This window comes from Halyomorpha halys, unplaced genomic scaffold (genome assembly GCF_000696795.3).
Source record: "Halyomorpha halys isolate HHAL.00 unplaced genomic scaffold, Hhal_1.1 Scaffold531.1, whole genome shotgun sequence".
Taxonomy (NCBI): Eukaryota; Metazoa; Arthropoda; class Insecta; order Hemiptera; family Pentatomidae; genus Halyomorpha; species Halyomorpha halys.
The window spans coordinates 127,682-154,081 of NW_027111171.1; the positions used below are offsets into that span (position 1 = coordinate 127,682).

At 33.5% G+C, this 26,400-nt stretch overlaps 1 protein-coding gene across 1 annotated transcript in view; it reads left to right on the plus strand.

Annotated features, from left to right (window-relative positions):
* LOC106683958 (probable G-protein coupled receptor CG31760) overlaps window positions 1-26,400 on the plus strand; it is a 103,799-nt gene that overhangs the window by 49,383 nt on the left and 28,016 nt on the right. The window contains exon 2 of the mRNA XM_014425735.2: window positions 22,707-22,803. Coding sequence (XP_014281221.1) covers window positions 22,726-22,803 — 78 coding nt within the window. The 5' untranslated portion in view covers window positions 22,707-22,725. The remainder of the gene's footprint in view (window positions 1-22,706; window positions 22,804-26,400) is intronic.

The following is a 26,400-nucleotide window of genomic DNA, read 5'->3' on the forward strand; positions in this document are numbered from 1 at the left end:
TATAGGCGTTTCAAAATAAGTTTTTCGAGGATTTTTCCCATGATCGGTAATAGAGATATGGGACGGTAAGAAATGTTTTTTAAGATATAGATTTTTCAAAATAAATTCACTAACTACCGATCTTTCAGTACGATCCATACAGCATTTTTATGAAATGTCGCTTTTTAAAATGCTATATCTCGAGAACTATAGGACGTAAATAGCTCTATTACTGCTTAAATTTTAGCAAATTTACTCTACTTTAAATGATGATCTCTTAGATTTTCTATTTTTGTTGGTAGTTGTAATGAAATGGAACTGAGAAAAAAGATTGATTATTTTTAACGTTTTAAAACAGCCGTCATTTTGTATTCCCCTACCTATACTTGGCAGACTCATCAATTTTGACTAGTAATTATACCTAGTTTTCAATTAACCAATCAAAAATTGGAGTGAAATAATTGCCTTTTTTACTCTTGGGCTCTTGTATTATATGAAGCACGAGAGAGATGCACAGCAAGTGCATATGATTCCAGTAGTAAACAGATGGGCAAAGAGAAGGCTCTGGTTTCTATGTTTTATCAATGTTTATTAAAATTATTAACTTCCTAAAGACGGAACAATTACTACAGTTCAACTTCTCTTGATCCCTGTTTATTTAATAATCAATAATTTTGGGTAATAGCTAAAACTGACTGTGGCACTTTATTCTCCGTTGGTCTATATAAGTCATAAGTACAAATAATCTCATTTTTACCTGATTGTCAGTTAAAAATTTGTCAACCTAATGTAGCGTAATGAAAAAAAAAACGAGTAATCCTGAGCGAACACCACCAGCAAATAATTTAATATTTCAATATAGTCCGGGAGCGTTGTGCCTCCCGTGGGAAATTTAATGAGGGGGATTGAAAGTGATCTCATTTTATACCAAATATTTATTTATTTATGTTTATTAATTTTCATGGTAGCATCCTCAAAGGTATCGCCTGTATCGGTCGGTACAAGGGCACATTCCATTTCAACTCATCCAAAATAATTAATTTATTTTTTGACCATTTTATTATGAAATGGTTTTTTGTTTGTGGGATCCATTATTTCAGAGTCCAAATATAATAATTTTAATTTTTTGCGCTTTTTTCTAGCATTAATGGCAGACATTTTTGTTTCACAAATCATGTGGTTTTCACGTTTGAAGTGGTTTACATGAAATCAGAACTGGCGTAACCTAGGTTTTTGTAACCAGAACTATTTGATTCAGGAATTGACTAAATATTATGTTCCGTCCATTTTCGATGAAATTTGATCAAAAATAGTCAACATATACCTTAAAATGTACCATGTAAATTTGGGAAATTTCAATGTCTAAAGACATATAACTCCAAGAAAGGATACAGTCTCATGCTTAATATTTTGAGGGTATGTGATGTCATACTATATACTCTGTATTTCGAAAAAAAAAAAAAAAATCAAAATTTTGAAGTGTTTTATCTTTGAGGAAAAAATCGTAAAATTATAGTGTAATGTTCATGTTTAGAAATTTTCTACAAGTTGGGTGTTTTGAAACTTGAAAATTGACACATTTTTTATTTTTGAAAGCATATTTCCCTAGAAGGAATCTAAATTCAGGCTTGATATTTTGGGGTAGTGTACTTCATCTAAAACTTTTTAAGTAAACATTTTACAAAAATTGAAAATTAAAAAAAAATAAAAATTTTGACGCGTTTTATCTTTGGGATAAAATTGTAAAATGTATTACAGAATAAAGTTCATGTCTAAGGTTGATCTACTAGTTGGGTGTTTGGAAGCTTGAAAATTGACACATTTATCTCTAGAAGAAACTTAAATTGACTTCTTTTTTAAGTAAACATTTTGCAAAAATTGAAAATAAAAAAAATAAAAATTTTGACGCTTTTTATCATTGAGACAAAATAGTAAAATTTACAATATAAATTTCATGTTTTAGAATTATCCACAACTTGGGTGTTTGGAAGCTTGAAAATTGACACATTTATCATTCTTTATGGTATTTCATTCTTAGAAGGAATTTTAACTCAAGATTAATATTTTGAAGGAGTGTACCGTATTTAAAAATATGTATCATCCCCTTAGATTGCCATCCTTTTAAAGTAATGATTTTGCAAAAATTAAATAGTCTTAAAGACTTAACTTGAAGATAAATTTCAGACATACAGTTATATAGCACACAATGGAGGTTTTGTCTACTATAAAAATATACTGATTACATAAAAGAAAGATAGTATTACATAAAACTCAAATAACAATTAAAATATTTATTGAGCCGACGTTTCGCCCGATTTGGCTGGGCTTCATCAGAACTTTCTGAATGGAAGAAAGCAAGAAGAACTAAAAATAAATTAAAAATTTGATCAAGTTTCCTCTACTAAAAAAGCCATGCAATTTGGGGCTAAACATTGGCTCACAATCAATATTTTAATTAATATTTGTGTTTGTAGTTTTGTTTTTTTACCGCCCCCGGACAGTCTTCCTTTTATATTTTACACACGGTCAATCAACGCTCTTCCAATATACTAATTATATGTTTTATTTTACAATAAATTTACTACTTTATTAATATTTTGACAATATTATTACAATGAAGGTGTAAAAATATTATATACTAGACATTAATAATATATCGTTGGGTCAGAGGTAAAATTTATCAAGGTACGCTGATAAAAATAGCACTTAATCACTTAAACTGCCAACCCGACATTATGTTATTAATTTTGGATAATTAACGCGGTTCGTTAGTTGGATTTAATGACACGATTCTCTTTGCCTTCAGCTTGCTCGGTTTTGTTTTACCGAGTAAGAGATTTATAGGGTAAATGATAGCGCTAATAAATTTCTGAGCCCGGAGACCTTTTTTCTTTAAGTTCTAGTCAAATCTTTCTTCGGAATTCCGAGATCCATTCTGCAGAAAGACAGAAATTCCTCGTAATAAAGTGAAAAATAATTTGTTAAATAAGGATAATTTAGGATAATAAAGGATTTGCTAATATTACTTAATGCCCTGTAGGTTCAGTAGCCCTACGGGGTCAACCCAGCCTCATAAAGTGGGGGCCCTTAGATGAGAGTCGGTTTTTGTTATACGAGTTAATGAAGCTCCTAAAAGAAAGAGATTTTCCCTGCTCTGACGAGGTCTACTGCGTAGATACGGATGGATCCACAAGATATGCGGATATAGTTGCTTTTCCTAAGAAGGGGAAGTTGGCAATCATTCTGGATCCCACCGTGAGATATGAAAATAACGACCATGACCTATAATGTATGACATAAGGTAGATAGGGAAAAGAAGGAAATCTACGATAAATGTATCCCTTTCCTCAAGGAGAAGTTCCGTGAGGGCTTAGGATAACGAGACTTCAACGTGAGAGGCCTCTGGTTCGGAGCCCGTAGAACGATTCCCAGCACAACTAGGAGCTTCATGGAGGAGCTCGGGGTCGATGTCCAGGACGTGGCTAGGTTGACAGAAAGTATAATACTTGACTCCCTAGATATCATACACCACCACATGCATGGAAATTAATGAGTATGGGAGTTTATCCAGAAGTGGGATGGCATGCATGCATCGCATATCTTATTTGTTGTTTTAGTTATTATTTTAAATATTTTAATATTTGTTATATAGGGAATTTGTTGATCAAATGAAATAGGGGTTGTGAAATGGAAGGGAAAGAAAAAGAAAAGGAATAAATCGAAAAACTTGTAGTTAGTTTGTAGACTGGTATTAATTGTAAAAGAAAAGTGAAAGAAAACTGTGCAGGAAAAAAAAAATGTTATTTATGTATTATATTATATCATGTAAAAATATGTAACTTATATTTGTGCAGTCACGGATTGATCAGTATGCTGTGTAATGTAGCAACCCGATGTATTTAGGCAGCATGAATGAATAAAGTATTTCTTTCTCTCTCCTTTATCTTCGTTGAGCTTAATATTTTTTTCTCTTTTAATTAAAAATAAATACACAAACTGGAAAAAAAAATCTATCATTTAACTTCTATAAAATTTTAAGTATGAACTTCTCTAATTAAGAAAAAACATAAAAATAGATTCGGTACCAGTGTTATTTAATAAGAGCGAATCTTTAATAAGCACTTTGTTATATCCAACTACTGTGAAGTATATAGATTTATAGAATTATATAGAAGAACGAAAAAGGATAACACGAAAGCGATAAATTTTTTAAAAAGAAAATCAAGAGTAATTAAAAATCTTCTCAAGAATTATTTTAGATATTTTTAAGATCAGTCCTAATATAACTGGAGGTTGACAAAAAACTTCAGAGAAAATATGCTTAGCTTCTTGTCGACAGTTTAACCCTCTTAGAGTCTTCAACTCCTGAAAAGATAATATTATTTGCTGTCGGGTTAACTTTTTGCCCTCGGGTAACCTAAGAAGCTCTAAAAGAATTTTTACGGCTATATTACAGGAGACAAGCAGCATCTACCAACCGTAACAAAAAGGGTTTAAAAAATCATTTTTAATTTAAACTTAGATTAGGAGAAGGGAATTCCGTAGTAGAGATTGTGAAGGAGTGGGGATAGCAAATAAATGTGCAGGGGAAGGGGTACTGGTAGATTATGACCAGTGGAAGTCAATTTGCCATTTGTTATATCCCATGGCATCTTCCAGACTTATCCTGATTTTTGTTGTAATTTAAATCTTTACCTATTATTGAACTTTTGTCTTATTATTCAAATTTTCATACATTAATTTTTACCTTTTTTTTTTTTTAAACTGTTACATTCCTTCAAATTATAAATAAAAAAAGGAGATATTCAGTTCTTTAAAACGCTAATTGTATGAGTAAAGTGATAATGTACCAGTCAGTGCATAAGATGTTGTCTGTGATGTTTCATTATAATGAGGAAGTGATTATTTTCTACTGTTAAATTAAGGCGTGAATGGTAAGAAGTAAAGGCAGATAAAATATCAAGGATTTTATCGGGATTTAGAACAAGGAGGAGCTCATTTTCAAATTTTTTTATAAGAATTATGTCAACTGGAAAGAGTGGGATAAAAGAATCAGGCAAATAATTAAGGACAATGTTGGAAAGATCGGGAGCCAGAGGATTTTCTATGGCCCGTCCTGAAATTTGGTTAAAGAGCGGACCATGGAAGGTAAAGTATCCAGATTTACGATAGATTTAAATGGATTTAAGGTAAGAAAAACGGTTAAGGGAAGTATGGGGTGCAATGGATGACTAGACAGCTTCTACGATAAGGAGGGCTTTGTTCATGTGAATTTTATAATTTACTTATTTGTGTTCTTCACCAACCAATTTCTCCTCACATATATTTCTGCTTAATTTATATTTGTTTGATGGAAAAAATGTTCAATCGTTTAGTAGAAAAGATTCTAATTATACCGAAATGTCTTCATCTTAGTTCCAAGAGATGAAAGAGAAGAGCCGAGTGAAACGGGTAGGCAACTGTGACGGGCTGGGCAGTAGCGATAGTATTGTCCAGTTGATAGTCGACTCTGCTCTGTCTTCCTATACTGTCTTCTATCACCTTATCTAGTATTAATTGTTTAATTACATAAATAATATTGTTAATATTTTCTGAATTGTCATAAAACATTTAATTTTGATAACACATTTTGACTAAAATTCTTTACAAGTATTCTAATTAATTTGGTTCATTCAAGAGCAGCAGATTATTAAAGAATGGTTTAATTGGAAATATGTTAAGGAGAAAAAGGATTAAAATCGTTTAGAAATGTCAGTACTGTCCACACAATCCATAAAAAAAAAGGATATGAAAAATTATTTTTAACAGTTTAAAGGAATATTTAGTCATGCAAGTTTCATAACTTGTTTGGTCTGTTTTTTACTCTTGTATGGTCTGACTGAAATTCAGTTTTGGTCAGTAATTTGGAACGCACCACCTTGACATATCCTGTTGTGTGCGCCTTCAACTGTTACAACACCATACCCCCTTATTTTTGGATACTTTTTCTCTAAGCAACTTATTATATGATAAGTATAATTATTATAACCGTTGTAATAAATAATAATTTTTCAAAATGTAGAAATTTCATTCATCGCTTTTCTTCAAAATAAGCCTTATTTTAAAATTATTGTGAATCAAATTGCTTATTGAGGTCGTTGTATTAGCCTATCTGACTGATGTACAATAGATCAAGTCAGAATGACTTACTAGTTGCAAAGATATTTCATGATCATTACTATTCTGAATATAATATTTATGACTAGAGTGGAATAGATGATCCTTACAGAAAATAACGCGAGGTCCTGGATTTAGCGCATGATTCACAGAAAATAGGTACCAGTTTTTCTAAAATGTATTCAGTTGAAAAAAAATTAATTTACTTTTTATGTTAATTGTGAACTATTATCTCTCGTGTGATTAGATTATCGCTGTTCATCTTCTATATTTACAAACTTCAATACCCATTTAAAGTACCATAGTTATTATTAATTTAACCAAAATTGAGTTGTAAAATCCATTCCGATAAGGTTTAGATGACATAAGGAACGGGATTTCCATACCTCGCCATTTCTTACGCCTCCTTGCTAATCGAATTGCACGTTAGGGTGCGTCTTTTGAGGCTAAACCTGTTATAATTGTGCCCCTTAACGCTGTTATTCTACGCGAGAATATCGAATCACCAGTCAAACAGTGTTGCTTCCCCTCTTCCATGTAACGCTTGCACAGAAAACCCAAGGATTGGAACGTTTATATTGTTTAGGAATGAAAGGTTTGGTTCAAATATCTTGTTGGAAATATCAAAGAAACTTTAAAAGATGGAAAGATAGAAAAGCTCCAGAACTTGGTGAAATACCTGAACAACTCCTGTGATAAGTCTCACAGCATAAGTGAAATAGGTTTTGGTAGGGAAAAAATCCCTGAAAAAATGAAACCAGGATATTTATGCCTCTTCTGACGATTTCAGCAAAAACAATGCCTTTTTTTTGTGAGGGCTTCCTATTTAACAAAAAAACATAAATTTCCTGCTCGCAATTATCCTTTAGGTATTGTCCAGCACGTACCGAACGCCACTCCTAATTTCATTCCACACTTTTGGGAAAATATAGAACAGTTCCAAAAGAAACCTCGATATAATTTATAAGTTAAAGCCTTTTGAATTTAGAAGTAATCTAGAATTTATTTATCTTTGTCCAAACAGGCCTGAAAAAACATTCATAAATAAAATCGTTTACTCGTCAAAAAAAATTTAAATTTCATTTAATATATTATAGGTAGAGTGATTGGGGTTTAATTACCTAGAATAGTTTTTGAGTGATCAAAGTGGTTTTTGTAAATTGGTTATGGTATTGACAAACATTTCTCTCTTTTTATAGATAAAAAAAATCGATTGATATGTATTAAATAATGAATGCATTCAAACCGTTATCATGGTTCTCTCACTTTCAAAAAATATTATTACTTCAACAATTTTCAGAATCATTCCCACGATCGGACGTTATATCCAATAAAAAGAATAAAACAGAACTGTTTTTTAATCCTGACTGCTTTCCACATATTATTGTTGAATAATAGAAAGCAGACAATGGAAGATCAGTTTTTGCTCACTTTCATAACAAAAGAGGAATGGAGACTAGGTGAAACCTGAAACAGAAAATATAACCATCCGAGGACAACAAAAACTCCGATGAACAGATATCACCGCCCAAAATAGCATTGAAACTCGTAGGGATGATATCGGAATTTAGCCAGAAAGCTGCCACCTCTAACATTTACCAGATAACCATTTTAACTGAAATTTTCTAATGTCCCAGCTTTAATAGTTTTTTTTTTGCTTGCTTTTTAACAGTTGGCTACATGCATCCAAAATCCAGGGTATTATTTTGTTTCTTATGCTGCTGAATATGGTATAAATATTGATAACCTTTTTCTTTTTTTTTGTTATTACTCAAGTCTTCCATTGAGGCCCTATACGGCCCCAGAGTGGGAATGGTAGAATGAAAAATATTCATTTTCGAAATAAAATCTGACTCACCCATGTTGGATTCGAATTCCCAACTTTCTGAACCAAGCGCTTTGGGACCCAAGTTGCAGCCCGCTCAGCTATCAAGTCCTCAATAGAGAACTTTAAAATACTAAAGAGTATTATGAACAGTGGTTATGGGAACAGTAGTAAAGAAAGTGAAAGTAATCTGAAGTACTTATGCATACAGTAACAATATGCAAACATACTCTGTCGCAATTTTACTCGGTCAGTATTAAAATCAGTAGGAAGGAGATCTTGGAAGGCTAAAGGGCATTCCACAAGTGTAAAGATATCTTGCTATTACGGGAATCTACCTACAATGGGTACGGCTGGGTTTTGATTGAAGCAGACGCTCCTCAGAACTACCTAATGAGACTTGGCGGGAAACATATAATAACGCTTATAATAACGATCACGCAAATAATACTTTGGGCCGCAGAAGCCTTGTCCTGGTAATTTCTATCAAGTTATCCCGCGTTCCTAGATTACAGAACTCGATACAACCCTAAACTAAACCCTGGTAGAGAGTTAATAGACATCTGTACATCATTGGTATGAGTAGTAGTTAACACGATATATTCCAAAATAAATTCGCTAGTTAATAAAATAAATATTAATTTCTAGTTATTTGGAAAAATATATTACTTTTGTAAAACTGTATCTCGTGAACTGTTTAACATAAACAGTTCTATAAGGGCTCATATCTACATTGTATGATGTTCCCTTAAGTTTTTTCGTGTGGAAGGTAGTTTCAAAGATGTGAAGTTCCGAACGAAAACTCGATATTTTGTAACATTTTGAACAGCCATAATTTTTTATTACCTTCCTCAACTATGGTTGGCAGGGTCATCAATTTTGACTATTAACTATGTATAGTTTTCATTAAAGTAAAGAAACATTAGGGTGAAACGTGAAAAAGGTAAAACTTTTTTCTTTTTTTTCCTCTAGCTCCTTGGGCTGTTAGGGATATAATAACATCAAACAAAGCTGACCAGTTTAGCGAGACCCCAGGTCTTTTATTCGTCTGAAAAAAAAATGTATCCAGCCCAGACAGATCCACTTTGAAGTTGCCTGTGGTTTAGTAATTTAAATTGTATTTAGAAAGGATACAAATAATTAGTTTAATTATTTTCCACAGGTTATATAGGTTGCCCTAAGATTACACAATGCCTTTCCACATTTTCTACACCTCTCATCTTTTTTCTCTCCATCAACCCACATTTACCCTCTGCGGCGACTCATTACTTCGCCTTTGAGATCAAAGGACCGTGTCCACCTTCCGATGTCCTGCCTCATTTTATGAAAGGCCTGGAACACCGCTCGCTATTCCTGGAGCCATTTCATTCCGAGAAGGCCTAAATCCTAATAAAATCCTAATATTCCGCCTTTTTCTCAAAAAGCACTCTCAACGTGGAAACAATATTAAAAACTCGACATCTAATACCTTTTCATCTTTGAAATACTCCACGCGTTTCTATCTCATTCCCTCTCGGAATGAGAACCAATTTCTTTCACATTCATAAGTGCTATTCTTTATTATTATTTTTACTACACTAATGAGATTGGAAACCTAAGCTCATATCGACCCATTTGAATCTTTTGTGAGTTATCTAGATCAACAATCTAGAGATCCCAAGAGAATTTGATGGTTCCAGCGAATCCCATTAGGTATTTTGGGTCAATTTTAGTGATATCTTCAGATTTAATTATTGCATGAATCAAATATTGTGATCTGTAAAGGGCAACAGATAGAACCGTTCAGATAGAATATGCTCAACCTTTTCTTCCTCCTCTAAGCAGAGACTACTTATTGTATCTTCCTCTAACTTCATCTACATGTTATTTTAATAGGTTTAGGTAAAATTTCGCGTTTTCCCTTGACACGTTTATTAAAGAGTTCATATTATGTCGTCCCAGTTTTTTTTGCTTAATATGTTTTCTTCATCTTTTTTTCACAGGAATCATCTACTTCCTTATTACCCTAATAGATAAACTACAGTATGATTCAGAACCTAATAATGCTGTTTCTGAACCCTTTCCTGACAGGAATCAATGTATTTCACACTAGAAATACATTCATAAAAAGTTTTCTTTACGATAATGAACTTAATAAAAATAATTTTGAATGTATAAAACAATAAAGTTACTTTGCTGTCAAATTACTTCGATGACTGTAGAAAATCCCAATAGTTTAATACCAGTAACCAAATCAATTTTCTAATTTAGGGATTCGAAATCCGACTGAGGACTGTAAGATTGATACACTGTTAGTTAGATCGGAAATTAATTACTGATGGGTTGGACCCAACTGTGGCTCATCTTATTCAATCTCTTGCATTCGTTAGCTGCAGTCATGGAAATTTATATATACACATAGTGAGAGAGAGAAAGGGAGGAAGGGAGGAAATAATTATAATTTATATTTATTTTAAAGGGTTTAAAAATCTTTGTAATGGCTGTTGTAATTCCTGTGTTATATTTGTTATTTATTTATTTTTTAATATTTTATATAATATTCATATCTACATAAATATTTTCATACATATATAAATATATATAAAGTTAAACGTTTGATAAAACAAAGACGTAAAAAAAAATGTGAAAAGGGAGAGAGAAATGACCAACTCGGGTGCTACTCAAACACTGACTTTTATTTTATTTTATTTTTTCCGATCCCTCTAAAACAGAAAGAAACAATGAATTAGTGAGTGCTTTATTGTGAAAAGAAAGGAAATAAATCGTGTTGTGTATTACCTTTTACTACCTTTGGTATTTTAAGGTTACCTGTAATGTTTATTGTTATTTATGAAATATCCATTCTAGATAGTACTATTTTTAAATCCGGTGGTGAGGGGCCTGCTTTGTGACTTTTATTGAGTTCAGCTCGTCTATATATACACTTGTACAGCTGACTGTGACTTGTTTCGTCTGTATGTAGGTAGTTTCAACTGCTCCAAATGGACCGTCCTCCGTATTCTTGGTTTCTTTAAACTCTCTATAGTTACCACGTTATGTTCTCTGATTGTGATCACTCTGAATGGGCCCTCATATCTCTGTAGCTGTTTTCCATGGTTCGTCCCTACTTTCCGGTATACCACTGTCCCTATATTAATTTGGCCCTTAAAATCGCGGACTCCGAGGTTTTACCTTGCTTTTTGAAGGGTTTTTGGTTCTCCCTCTCGATCCTGTTCTTAACTTTATCCCATACCCTCCGTCGTTCCATACTGTTAACGGCAATAGTGTCCTCTACAGCCGCCGTATCACGGTAGTCCCTGCGATGTCCACTTAATCCAAAAATAACCTCGAATGGAGCAAACCCTGTGATGGAATGTATCGAGTGGTTGTATGCGATGATCGCACTTTCCACTGCCTAGTCCGGCTCGAGTCCCTTCTCCAGCTGGTACACTCGTACGTGGTCATTAGGGTACTATGGAGGCGTTCTATCCCGCCTTTACCTTTCGGGTGACCTGGAGTATTTAAGTGCCACGTTACCTCCAAGACTTTCATCTCTGCTCTAATTCCAGTATTGTCAAACTCTCGTCAATTGTTGGATGAGATTCTTTCTAGAACGCCGTAGTCCTGGAACCACGTTCACAGGGCCTTCAATACTGCTTCCACCGATTTTTCTGTCATTGGGTACGCCATTGGTAATTTACTAAAGACATCTATTACCGTGACCCACCTGTACCTCTCCAAGTGAACGAGTTCACCTGTAGATCATTAAGTGGCGCTTATGCAGTAGGCGTTTCTTCCTGTATCGCCTGCGGTGGGTTTCAGTCATATTTGGTGCTTAGGCAAACTTCACAATTACCTATGGTGTCTTGGATAGTGATCTATATTCCCCACCAAAAATATCGCCAGCGCAGCTCTTGTAGAGTTTCATTATGCCCTCTATGATTCGTCTTGCCCTGGTGATAGGCCAACGTCACCTCTTTCTGGCGTTCTGGTTCCCGGAGGGTCTCCACCATCATCATGCACCGTATAAATGTCCGGTATATTCCAATTCATTCCGCCCGCCAGAGACGCTGAACCTTGTCCCAAAGAACTGCATTGCCAATATACAAGTGGTGGGTCTGTTCCGCATTAGATGCACCTTTCAATTCTTTACAAATCTGGTCTTCTTTAACACCCGGTGAGGACCAGATGGTTGTGATGTTACAAGCCGTATTTCCTGTTCTCCATTTTTATTAATCCTGAAGTCTTGGTTTTCCAGATAATTGAAATGAAATGAAAACATAATTTTATTCTGCGACATATGTCCCCTAAGAATAAATACATGGTTCATATATTAAGATTTTTATCTGGCAAGCATTTACAAATTTTCACATAGTAGAATTAAATTGCATTGGTATATAGGCTTTACTATTGTTTATAACGTTAATGAATATATGCCTATTTATTTTATTACAATAATGTGGAGGTTTGGTTTACAATAAGTGTAGGAATAGGTGTTGTTTAAAGAAAAGAATGGATGAAGACTGGCGAATGGAGATGGGGAGAGCATTCCAGAAGGAGGTTGCACGTATGACGAAGGATTTGCTAAAGAAAGCGGTTCTATAGGAGGGCATATATAAATCAATTGGTTGGGATCTGGTGTTTAATGACTGGATGGATGAACGGAGAGTGAGGAGATCTAGGATATAGGTAGGTTTTTTGATTTTAAGAACTTGGAATAGGAAAACAACAAGGAGATATTGCCTTCGGGAGGTTGGATAGAGCCACTTCAACTCGGTATACCAGCGGGAGACTTGAGAACGCCTAGGGAACCCAAAGATAAATCTTACAAAGCAATTCATGAGTCTCTTCAGTCTCAACTCTAGTCCTGTAGATAGCCCTCCATACACCAAGGAACCACGGGAATCAACGTTCTCACTTAGGAGTAACTCGAATTTCAACGTTTGGTGAGTGGTGAACTTCTAGTGGTTCATATAGGTATCGAAGACAGCGGTGGCCGACTCCAACCTTGATGGTCGAAGAAGAAGAAAATTCTTCCCTACCGTCCTTTCTAGATTGAAGGCTAAATGGGTCCTCCCAGACTATTGGGTCTCACAGATCCTAACAGGACACGGGGGGTTTCGGGGAAAGCTGCAGAGCTTTGGAAAGAACATCGACTTCCGGTGCCCAACCTGCGGAGTTCCTGAAACAGCAGAACACGTAATAAAAGATTGCTCTGCCATGGAAGGACACCGAGCCAGGCTGTCGAGAAAGACCGGGATTTACGCCCTCGTCGAGTCGGACTTTCCCAGGCTGATGGAAGAAGATAATTATTCCTTCTTCAGGGAGTTCATTTATGGGTGGAAGGAGGTGGTGGACCCCACTAATTTCACGATGGGAAGGGCTTGACCGCCCAACATCGGTGAGCCACTAGAAGATGAGGAAGCTGACCCAGACTAAGACCAGGAGGGCTGGACCAGCCTGGTAACTGCAGGAGGCATCCCGACGGATGCAGTGGACAAGGTGCAGCTCCATCAGTAAGGCGCTAAACCTAGCGCTGGGCTGCACCACAGTAAAAAAAAAAATAATAATTAAATAATTAATAAAAGAATAAAAAAAAAAATTGGTGATCTTTAGGACCAGTGGCATGCGCAAACCCCAGCGCACTACCCCACTGCTTCCTCGCCCCATATGCCAGAAATGGCAAGGGAGGGGGATAAAATTCCCCATATAAAAATAAAGGTCGAAGAAGGAGAGAACCATCGCCTGTTGAAGATGGAAGTTATCTTCTGCCGGGGAAATAGGAAGAGGATATAGGGATATAGGAAGTATTAAACAATAAATTATGTACATTGTTATGTTGCAGTAATCTGTTGTTACGGAGTAATGTGTAAGATCCCTCTATAGTAATGTGTAAGATCTCTCTATAGTAATGTGTAAGATCCTTCTATAGTAATGTGTAAGATCCCTCTATAGTAATGTGTAAGATCCCTCTATAGTAACGTGTAGGATCCCACTATAGCAAACATCCGTATCGCTTAGGATGGAAAATAAGTAAATATAGGTAAGAGAAAGTACAAAATTGCCTATCACCCTAATAAATGTAACTGTATAGAATTATTCTCTGTTTCAAAATGTTATGTATATTTTTATTTGTAAAACTGAAACAAAGGATGCGACATACACGTGTCAGTAGATACTAAATCGATGCACCCAACAATGAAGTTATCCAATTTAAATATGCAAACTAGAGACATTGAATAGAGGTCCATTGAAAGTGAGGCTTTGCGCAATAACAGCCTGCCTATTGGCTTTAATAAGAGCCTTGCTATTTATACACCCTACGCCTCAAAGGAGGGCTTGGTCCTAATCACTCCTCTGTCTTTACCTCTGTGTACTTTGTATAGTCCCGATTCACTCTTTAACAGCCTCTATCTAAATAAATCTTAAGCTAGCGGGGCTTCTTTGCTCTGCGAAATTAAACATGCTTTCATTTATCTATCCACTGAGGCAGAGGCAACGGGCCTGTAGTAACGTATATTGGAGTATCCTCTAAATGATTTGAATAATTTCGATCACAGTCTTGAAAGATTTTTTTTCTTATCAGTATTTCACTATAGTACTTAGATAGCCACTGGATCACTAATTATCTATCAGGCTATGAATAAAGAGGGAAATTGACTGAGATATAATTAATCAATGATAAGATAGGTTGAGGGATGGTAGTTATCGGCTTCAATGTGGGCCGACATTTCAACATAACTTCTTATTTTATTTATTTAATATTCATATTTCACGTATGGGTTATTCTCCCAAAATATGAAAATTTCTAGGACAACTTATCTAAGATTTTTTTCTTACATCTGTGTCCCATCTTCTATGTCTTGCTTAATATATGACCATTGAGCATGCTTGAGAATATTCCTGATGTGAGTGCACATACAAAGTAATATCTAGTTTAATACATGGTTTTTAAGTTTACAAGACATAAGGGACCTGATTCTGTTTACAAGAGACTGAGAATAGATCAAAAATTGTTGATAGTTTGATTGATAGAGGTGCGAAAATCCTCTTCATATATGGTTATCTTGAACTATTTTCACATCCGAAAAATCAGGCTATGATACACACTTCATAAAGTTTCTTAATTACATTCCGAAAATTCTGAAAAATCATATATACTGAGATATATGTTCTATCATTGTAAACAATATTTAAATGGCAGAAAGTTACATAGCTTAAAGCTGTAATAAAAAGGAGGAAAGGGAGCCAAAATAAATCACACGGTTGTAATTCAAATACTAACTTTATTCCTTAAGTAATCCTCTATCTATATCTTTTGTCAATGGTTTGACACATTGAGCAGATGAAATTAATCACGATATCTCACTCTGTCAGACTTAACTTGTAAATACCTAAATACATCTAAATTGGATCAATATTAGCTACGATACGGCGTTTTGGACTTTGTACTTAAATTTATTTTTTCGAATAACTTCAAAACTTCACATCGGAATATTACATAATATATAATGAATCTAATATGTAACATACTGCGATCAGTTAAAAGATAACAAAATTATTTGAAAAGTTTAAAGTATAAACTTTAATAATATTTGTGAATAAATATTATTTATATAAAATTTGTGTTGTACTTTGTATATATTTGTAATGGTTAAGAAATTCTGTTCCATCTGGTATTATATATCTGTTATAAATTATTATAAAAGGATATAGGAAACCTGAGGTAATATTATTTCTAATGACTGGTGATATAGAAGCCAGTGGCGATAGACATAGATAGTATATTGCAGGGAGGTCAGGGCTGACTATATGAGGCAGCAAGTTCCGACCCTTTGATCTCTAGTTATTGAACACAGTCATCTCTCCCTTCCGTTTTCCTCTCACAGCCTCCCCGTGTTGGTCGCCCCTGTACTATGTCATATATTTTAACCTATCCCATATATTTCTGCCTGTGTATGATGTCGCAACGTGTATTGAATTTATTTGAATTTCTGTGCCCCATGTCCTAGACCACATATATCAACAATATATATGTACATCAACAACTATATGTATCGAATTACATAATGTATAATTAAATATTACTTAATTAGTTTTGGTTTATTATTTTCAGTATTTAACCTTTGTAACCAACCAAGAAAACAAAATTTTAAAGTTTAACGTTTCAACATTCTTGAAAACTTTGAATCGTGTCTAGAAGAACACAAAAACCGTGTAAAAAAAAATCTGTTCTATCCGTCGTACGGTTTTTTTCCGGACCGATTTTTTTTTTTTTTTTTTTTTTTTTTTGTAGATACTTCTTTCAGCCATATCTTAGCAATTCATTGATATAGAGGAAACATTTTCATATCACTTTCCAAATTATACAACAAAAAAATAATAATAATAAATTAAAACATCAAACATTCAATGCCTTGGGCTTTTTCAAGACTTATGTTCAATAATTAATCTTTGTAATCAACCAAAAAATATTAATATCTCAAATTTTAATGTTTTGCATTTCAAGATACTAAGGACCCAAAAATCGTATTAAAAATATGTTTTTTCCACTATTGCGTTTAAACTAATAATATCAATTGGCTCATTTTGAAATAAATTGCTTTAATTGAAAATTTCATATATATTGCATTACATCGCTGAATCGGATAATTAATGATTTCATGCTTTGTGAAATAACTGCATATATTAAACAAATTGAATTATTGAAATTAATAATTATGCCTTCAACTAATTTTTCATTTGGTTTATTTCATTTATTTTTTATTTTCAAAAATATGGATTTCACTGTGAAAAACTAGAATCTTAGGATATTCAAATTGTTTAATCAAATGGCTTAAAAAATAATGATATAATAATTTGAAAAACAAAAATAATTTTATTTTATAGCAGTTAGAATGTAGTCTTAATCATATCCAAATAGAAGGCTTCTAAACTTTTAAAATGTTAATTAAATCCGACTCAGTGAGACAAGTTTGTTTATAAGCAGAAATTTCTACAAAACTAAAGTTAAAAAAAAAACTTTATGCAATAATGGTATTTCAGATTTCAACGTAGTTAAGTAGGAGCACAGCATCGAATCAATTAATCACAACTCGAACAACAGGTATTCCCTTAGCAATATTCTCAAGATTTATTACCTCAGAATTTCGTCAAATGCTTTAGATTTCTCTAATGTTTAGCATTGGTCAAGTCAGCATCTGGTAATGAGTTTGCAAATATTGTGTTTTATAATTTTTGTTTGGTTGTTTCGACCATGTTAAAGCCTTTGAAAACCCTCTTGTCACACTTTAATCAAAGTATCGTACTTATATATGCTAATTATATACATATACACCGGTATATACGATATCTCATATATTTATTCCGTTTAAGTATACGGTAATATAGATCCAATTTCCGGCTCTCAGGAGCGACGGTATTTGACAAATGAGGTATCAAAGGAAAGAGAATTTCATGGAGAAGCTACGATCTTAAATTTTTACTATAACTTAAATAAAATTTATTCAAAAAAGTGATGGGTTTGAAAAATCCGGCTATACTAAGTCGACAGATCAAAACGGTGCAAATTGGGTTTTAAAGTGCGATACTGTACTCTAGGTATAACGTAAAGCCATTTTACCCAAAATTACACACTAAGAAAAGAATACCAAAATTTGGGGGAAAATACCCGCATCAACAGGGCTGCTTCTAAGTGGCATTATTGTCAACCATATTATGGTTCTATAGTTTATTTTAATGTTATTAGTTGTTAATATCGCAATAACTTTTATGAAGTGCTTATTCAGTTTTTAAGCTCTACTCTTAATAAGTAAAACAATAACAACCCCTCTGCACTTATTGGATTGGCTATTATGAACCCATATTTTAGACAAGCTGAAACAAGTCCACAGGCTAGAAGCATGTTTTTCTGCAAGTCAAATAACTAAATTTCTAACCTAATTTTAGTTTTTAAATCAATAAACCTGGTGTGCTCTGACACCATTTGGTTGATACACAACACTACCTCTCTTCCAAAATATCCAATTCCCTCAGCTCCCCTCAAGCTTCATTCCGAACAAAGCTTCATTCACAACCCCTTCCAAGCTGCATTCCCAATGCACTAAAAGAGTTTCTCCTCAATCCGTTTTTCCCCCATCTTGACTTTAACCTCACGCACCCACGGGGCATAGAAAACAATTTTTTAAATCCAACAGCGGCCAGGATTCGTGTATGGTGTAAATTTAAAACTTTGTCTAAGTAGATCCTCTGGCCCATAACTTTTCTGCTAGTTTGAAAGTTTGGAAAGACTGGCAGGGTTTTAATTTTTATAACTTCTGTTTTACTCTAGTACTAATCCTTTGAAATAGCCAATGACATACGAGCAAGGCCTGAGGGTTGTTTCCATTAAAAATTCGTAGCACTCATAAAACCATCCTTTAAGGCTGTATAGCTATGAGTACAATTCAGGATCAATATAACATTACTGATAACTATTATTATATTAACACGATTCAAGATTCTTACGAATGTTGAAACATAAAACCTCAAAGTTTGCGGGTTTTTTCGATGAGGAAAATGAAGTAATAGAAACAGCAGGATCCTAAACATTATGTATGACCTTGTTATGGACCGCCCATAGCTCAGTGGTTAAGACACAGTCTTACCAATTTTTGATGTCCATTGGCGGTGCCGGTTCGAATCCGGCCTGGGACGTCGACTTTTTTCATTGAGTGGCGGTCCCACAAAATGAAGAACTTTGACCCCCAACCATGTTTAGGCAGTATAGGACTCCAATGGGAGTCTTGGCAGAAAAAAAAAAAATGACCTTGTTATATTTAGTTACACTGTCGTATATTTGGCACGGACAATTTAAATATTCGTAATTCGTACCTCTGAAAACCCAATAACTAGAATTTTCATAGCAATAGAAAAAATGAAAATTATTACTTGAAATTATCGCCTTCTTGAGTGGTAAGTGAGTTTCGTGACGCGCACAAGATTTTTGATGACGGTAATAGTATAGAAACGTGAATAATTATCCAAAGGAGTTATCTGTATTCAGGATATTTAGTCAGCAGGGTATGGTAGAAATAAAACCTTCTACATTCATTGAATACAGTTCTGATTCTGAAGTAGTCCACTCGAATATGGCCTAAGGCGGAAGAACGATGAGAATTGGCCTGATGGGCGAGCAAGAAAACCTCTTGGCCTAGTGGAGCTGCCATTATGTTGAGTAGTGCCATTGTTATAGTGCCTTGGATCGGAAACAAAGAGAACGATTAATAGTTCTGCGCCATTCTTCCGGTCAGGTTCCATCTATCATACGGGATCCAAGCAACTATTAGAGTGGGAGAAAGAGAAAAACGTTTAAACCTGAAGATTTTCTGATTTTTACCATTTGTGAGGATAATACGTTTGAAATAATAAAGCAATTAGAATTCTGACACATAAACTCAAATCTCGAGAGCTTAAAATAAAATTTTATACCGACCTTCACAAAAATAAAGTTCAAAATAATTGTTTATGAATGCATGCCAAAAAAAATGCTTAATATATGCTATTAAAATTAATATATATTTTTAGTAGCATTACATCTTACCATTTAAGCCATCCTTTACAGAATTAATGCTAAAAAGATTTATTCGTCTAAAATTTTCTAAATCTTACATATTTTCCGAGATATTCACGTTTACAATCCTCTAATTTTGAAAAAAATAAATTATTGCCTCATATTTTTTGTCTTTTTCACTACATTAAAACTTTTCGTTCTTGGAATAATTTTAAGAAGGGAAGTTGTAATACATTTAAAAACCCTCTAGATAGGCAATAATACTCGTAATAAATGTTTATAATATATAATGTATAAATACTATAAATATTAATTGTTCATTCGCTCAATAATAATATTGGGATGGGTGATTCAATGGTCTATAATCTGCAGGTAAGGTTTTTTTTTTGTAAATCTAAGTAATACTTCAAAACCGTATACCAGATGAAAGAATAGATCCATGTCTGGGGACCGGAAAAGGCACCCCACAACGATCCAGACGTTCTCAGTGTAGACAAGTCTGTATTTGGAGAGAGTGTCGATTAAGTAGTCCTTTTGATGGACAAAACACCTTGTGATCAGGTCATAATTTCCTTTAATTCAGGGTGTGGAAAAATTTAAATACAGGATGTACAAATAAAAACACATACTGGAAGAAGATAGTTGACCGTATGATTTGAGGAAGATAGTCCAGGTGGCGGTCAATAAAGGTATCAAAATAGTAACAAAAAAATATTTATTGTTAACCAAAGTTTCGCCCCACTTTGCAGGGCTTCTAACACCATTCTTGTTGGTACAGAACACCATTCTTATCAGCCCTGACGAAGCCCTGCAAAGTGGGGCGAAACTTTGCATAACAATAAATAGTTTTTTTTTACTATTTTGAAACCTTTATTGACCACCACCCGGACTATCTTTCTCCAAAAATTCATACTATTTATAAATATAAATAGATTTATATTGGTTTACATCTAGATTTAAAGCAGTACAATGACGAAATTTAAGGAATTCAAGTTTATATGTCCTTAATTTACATTCGAAGTTGACACTCCTTAAACATTTGAACGATTAATAAACACGTAGTAAATTCCTAAAGAAAATTGAATGCACCACAACTTCCTTTCGTGTAAATTTAGTGTAGGAAGAATTTGATACATGATATTCTCAACTTCTATGCTTCCTTAACTCTCCCGTTCTATAAAAGAAGAACTTTATTTATGTTTACTTCCCAACCAGTCCAATTTTATTTGTCCTATTTCCTTCTACACCTCATTTTTGAGCACCCGTTGAATGGACTATAAAGAAACGTTGAGCAATATTCTACATAGGGAACAAAGGATATATAGCTGGATCAACAAACTGCTGAAATCCTATTGAATCAACCATCTGTTGGAGTAATTGGTTACTGTAGAGAGGCTGGCCTTAATTTTAGTACCGTTGGAATTTCATTTATTTTTTAAACTTAATTCAGAAATAAATTTTTTTTGTGAAAATGTTGTTTTCTGTTTGATATATGATATTTAAGAACTCTTAAATAAATGGGGTGGCCTATAGTTTTGTCGGAGATTGTATACTTTTATAAAATAAATTACAGTCTATCAAGGTTACTACCGATTTTATAGTTTAAAATATTTTTAGATCTTCATTAAGAAAATAAAAAAGCATAATAACTTACTCCCCAGTGAAAATAGTTTGTTGAGTTATTTTATTTCTTACCTTTGGATTGGATTGGACAACCACCTATACACTTGAATTGAGGGCACTGAAAAAGGTGCAGGCTGTAAAATCAATAGTACCGGTACATACTTCATGTGTATAATACACAATTCATCCAACATCCAGAGCTATATTTCCAATTCGAATTGAACAACAAATTTCTTTAAAATGATTTAATGAAATTTAGATTTTAGTTTAGACACCAGAAACGATAATATTGTCAGTTTTGATTCACACCTAGCATTTTAGGATAATTTATCACCGATTTAGCTTGAGTCCTAAAATATCTACAATAATATTGAATTAATGAAATGTATTTATTTATTTTAAAAAAATGGATATTTAAATAATTAAGAACACAGACAATGGAAAAATATACCTCTGTCGCACCCTGTGTGCAATTTTAACTAAAACACATAAATAAATAAAAATTTAAATAAGTTATAAACATTAAAAAATCAACAAGTCAATAATTTAAAACAACAATATGGTATTTACGTTTTAAAAAAAACAACGATAATATCAAACTGTTGTATGGCATTGATCTCTCATACCTTAACTAATTGAGCACTTTCTGGCGTATCTCGTCGTATATAGTTGCTTAGAGCTCTCCAATTAGTGTTTTTAATAAGCTGAGTTATTGTTCTGGAGAGCAGGTCTGCTGCCCAAAATATATTATTCTAATTTCACTTTACTTGGAACAGGTTCCCAAGAAGTGAATGCCTTCTTTCTTTTATTCCAAGTTACATATCGACCAGTTATTGATACTATCATGCATCCATGGTTTTAGACTTAAATTGAGTAATTCCGCTCTACACAGAATAATCAGTACGCATCGATACCAGATCAAAATTAACATTTAAATGTGGCTTATCTGTTTCAACAGCACATAAATCCAGCATACAAAGAAAAACTAGATCAGCCAACAATATTATGTTTATACAATTAAAAAACAAATCAACCCATCATTTCGGGGACTTCTCGTCTGTTCAACGAACTGTAGGAATTTACCTACATTTTTTCTGAGATGTCTATCGAATGATTTTCTACAATTTTTTGTTTTAAATGGTTTTTAAATTTTTTAGAACTCTAGATTTATACTTTTATTGACTTTCCAGGCTTTGAACAACCTAGTAATAAATTTTCAACACAAATTTAAAAGCTCACGGCCAGACGATGACTCAGGTAATAAATCTTGAGTCGGAGAAGATTGATAAGGACATAAATGTTATTTGCGAAAGTAAATAATTGAAGTTTTGGGACATCCTCCTACTGAACTATTTAAACTGTTAATATTTGTCCCTAGTGGCCAATTTAACGATTTTCGGAGGCTCTTCCATTACCTGCAAGTTCATCAATCTTGCTTCATTAGGAAACTGTCGATATCTTAGTTTCTAGTTACACCTCATCCAATTTAGCCATATCGCCTTATACTCCTCTGGAAATATTTCAGAAATTTGAAAAATTAAATGTTTCGCCTTCTGATACATAAATATTAATCTAATTTACTAATTGTTGCAGGGGCGGATGTGGAGGGGGTATGGAGCCCTGCCGCTACCTTCTCCTTGCTGTTGTACTTCTGGCAGCGCTCCCCCGCCGCACTACGCCTTCTCTACAGGTGAGTTTTAATATTCCCTCTATAGTCGTAATGAAGGAATCTCTGGCGGAGGATCAATGATTCCAGGAGCTAGTTTAACTTTTTTCCTTAGGCACCAGTGGCAGAAACACGTTTATAAAAAGTTTGTCTCTCTTGTTAGATTTCTAACACTGCCATTCAGTGACGAATGCATTAAATTTTCGACAAGCCGATGATGACCTCCCAATTCTAACAACTGAAGACTAAAATTCTTCTGAGACACTTGGCGATGAGTGAACTCTAAATCCACACCAACGCTGAAATTGTTCGCGAAATAAATTTGAACCAACAGATGTTCACTAACAATCTTTCATAAAAAATAATCCGTAGGATCCAACCAAACTAGGTTAGGAAGTATCGTGTCTTAAATAATTACCCCAGACGGCCAGGAAGATATTATTTTGTGCATTCCATGCAGAAGAGGCATCGCTAAAAAAAAAATTAAGATGGCCAAAACTGTGTGTGCTTTCTACTCCACAGATAAAAACTTGTTGGAAACCGGATTTGAACAAGAGAAGCTTAACATTCTTTCCCACCTCCCTTTATCTGATATAAAAATTACAGATCCGAATACGTCCCTAGGGACTTGAAGTCTGCCCACCTCCGTCTATTATATCTTCACTACAAACAATCTGAACAGCCTCTTCTACTTCTACCGACGCAAAGGACTTCTATTTTTTTTTCTAAATTATAGTCATTCCCTTTCCGTTCAATTCTTCATTCCACTCCATTCCTGCTGATTCGGCAATACGATGCCACCTACACAACAGCAATCGCTTTGGCTTCCTTTCCTCTGTATGAGATTATAACGTTGAACTCCTTGAACACTTCCCTAAGGAATCGTTTTATTTTATTGAACTCTTTCGAAAAAATTATATTGGGCCCGTACAAATTTTGGTCCTCCCTATTTAACCCTTCATTGGTCGCTGCCTGAGAATTTCTCTCATGTTAATTGTTTTTCGGGTTAAGAAGCTGCTAGAAAGACATTGTGATTCCTTTCTTCCTAGAATCTGTAATTCACAGTCTCTTCCTTCTATACCTCGCTCCCTCCACCACTCTAGCAGCTCTTGGTAAGCGTCCAGCCCTCTTTCCCTGACAATATACCCTTCTCATTAAACATTATCTAACGCGCGACTAAGGATGCTATAAAAATATTCAAGTTGTGAGGATTTTTCTCACGTGCGCCAAGTGTATTTGATCCATAAAAATGTTTTTTCACCGAGGGGAACAATTAGCAGAATTAGGAAAACGTAGGCTTGAAGAGGTAGAAACTTCATTACGTATTATTTACTATGAATTGTATTTCGATACTACAAGTGTGTGTTAGGGTAACCAAAACTTATCTTTTCAAGTTTTCACTTCATCGCTGCGCCGTATGAATTCCATTTTTTTGTAAATTTCTGAGTTATATTCAAAACAAAAGAGAATCGCCACTAATGTGAAAGACCGATATGTTCCAGTCAGATGGTGTTCACTTGCCCCATTTGTGCACAAGAGATTTCTTTAGAATGAGCATTTTTTCCAAGATCAGTGTTATGTTCTTATAATATGATATATCCGTATTTTTATTCTTTTCATAACTTTGTCTGTCTCAAAATATTATATTATATTTATTACTATTTTATAATTATGTTTGTTTTTTGAATTTTTTAAAACTAGTTTGCTCTTGTATCAAAATATTTTTTTTAAATACTTTTTGTTATTCTTAAATAAACTTAATCTAAATCAAAATTTTATATTTTAAAAATACGTTCAAAAGCTCCAAATAAGAAATGTAATAAAAAGTCGCACGCGCGGCCATTCGTGTTAAAATCGACCTAGCGACCGTCGATGGGTTAAGAAATTGTTTACATTGTCTCAGCTTGCTTCTTAAGGCTTCTATCTAATAATTTTGCTTAGCTGTTTTGTAATCTCAATCACCATTGAATTAACGTGTAGTCATTGAATGTTCATTTAGAGACTAAAGGTTTTTATTTTGAAATCATCCGACAATGGCTTGATTATAATTTCAGAATATTTTTTAATACACACATATACATATTTGCGGATCTTGATGATCAGTTCATAACTATAATGAGGCGACTTTTCACAACTTTGTTTGCACAGTCATTCTCTACAATGAAAAAAAAACATTTTTTTCTTTAGAACAAACAATTTCTTTGTTTAGTCTAAAAAACTACATTGTACAGAGTATAATTTAAGATTAATAACTATAAACATTACTTACAATTGTCAATTACAGATGTTCTACATTGCCGTGATTCAACTATCTCTGTGTTTGTGTCAGAACACCTATTCAGTTCAGTAAAATGAAGAATGATATTGTGGCTTTGTTTTAATTTTAACCTTAATTGAAGAGCTATGGGGAAGCTAATTGTATAAAATGATTTCGTAGTCCTATTATTAATGCTGGAATTCAATGTTGTAACTTCGTAAAACTAAGTCAATTTTATGTTTTCCAAAAATATGCAAGGCGCTATGAAGGAAAAAATATTTTTCCAAGTAAAATTCCCTTTTTATCTTACCCTAAAATTTCTCGTAATATGTTCCTTCGCTTAGCTTTTCAATTGTGTATTTACAAATAAAATTAACAAGTAAAAAGTAAATCTAGAAATTTTTTTTTAAAATTTGATTAGAAATGTATAGGTATATTCATGCTGATCAGATTGATGGATTTGCTGTTTGATTTTTACTTAAAATTATATACATAGACAATATAAAACACAAATTGAAATTTCCACCAGTCACAACTAAGTGAGACAGTAGAGTGAAGACTGGAAGTGGAGTGAGGATCAGAGTTAAAACAATAACACTGAATATGCTCTATAACAACACTCTAGAGTGGTGGTCCTCAAAGTGTTCCCTAGATAGTACAAGAGCCGGAAAGGGCAGTTATCTCACCCCAATTTTTTATTACTTTAATAAAAACTAGGTATAATTAATAGTCAAAATTGATGAATCTGCCAAGTATAGGTAGGGGGAATAAAATTTGCTGAAATATTAGCCAATAAAAGAGCTATTTACGTCCAATAGTTCCCAAGATATAGCTTTTTAAAAAGAAAAAATTCTTAAAAATTTACTGAAAGATTAATAGTTAGTTAATTTATGTTGAGAAATCTATATCTCAGGAACTATGTGACGTACAGAGCCCTGTTTCATAATGAAAGCTAATAGTATTAGTTCATAGTACAAGTGTAAAAACTAGTGTGGTAATAATACTAATACTTATTTTTTTCATGCTAGGGATAATTATTAGTGATATTACAGAAACTAAAAAATACTAAAGTACAAGTTACTATTGTACACGTCTGTGTAATTGAATTTAGATAAATCTACAAGACTAATAGTATTATATAGGGAGATGGTCAGGGTTGCGGTCAAAGGAGAAATAAAAATAGTTTACAACTATTTATTTTCCAACGTTTATTTTTATTATTCTTTCAGTACGTTTATTTTACCTCTGTATATTTATATATATATATACTTTTTTTTTTTTTTTTTTTTGTAGATACTTCTTTCAGCCATATCTTAGCAATTCATTGATATAGAGGAAACATTTTCATATCACTTTCCAAATTA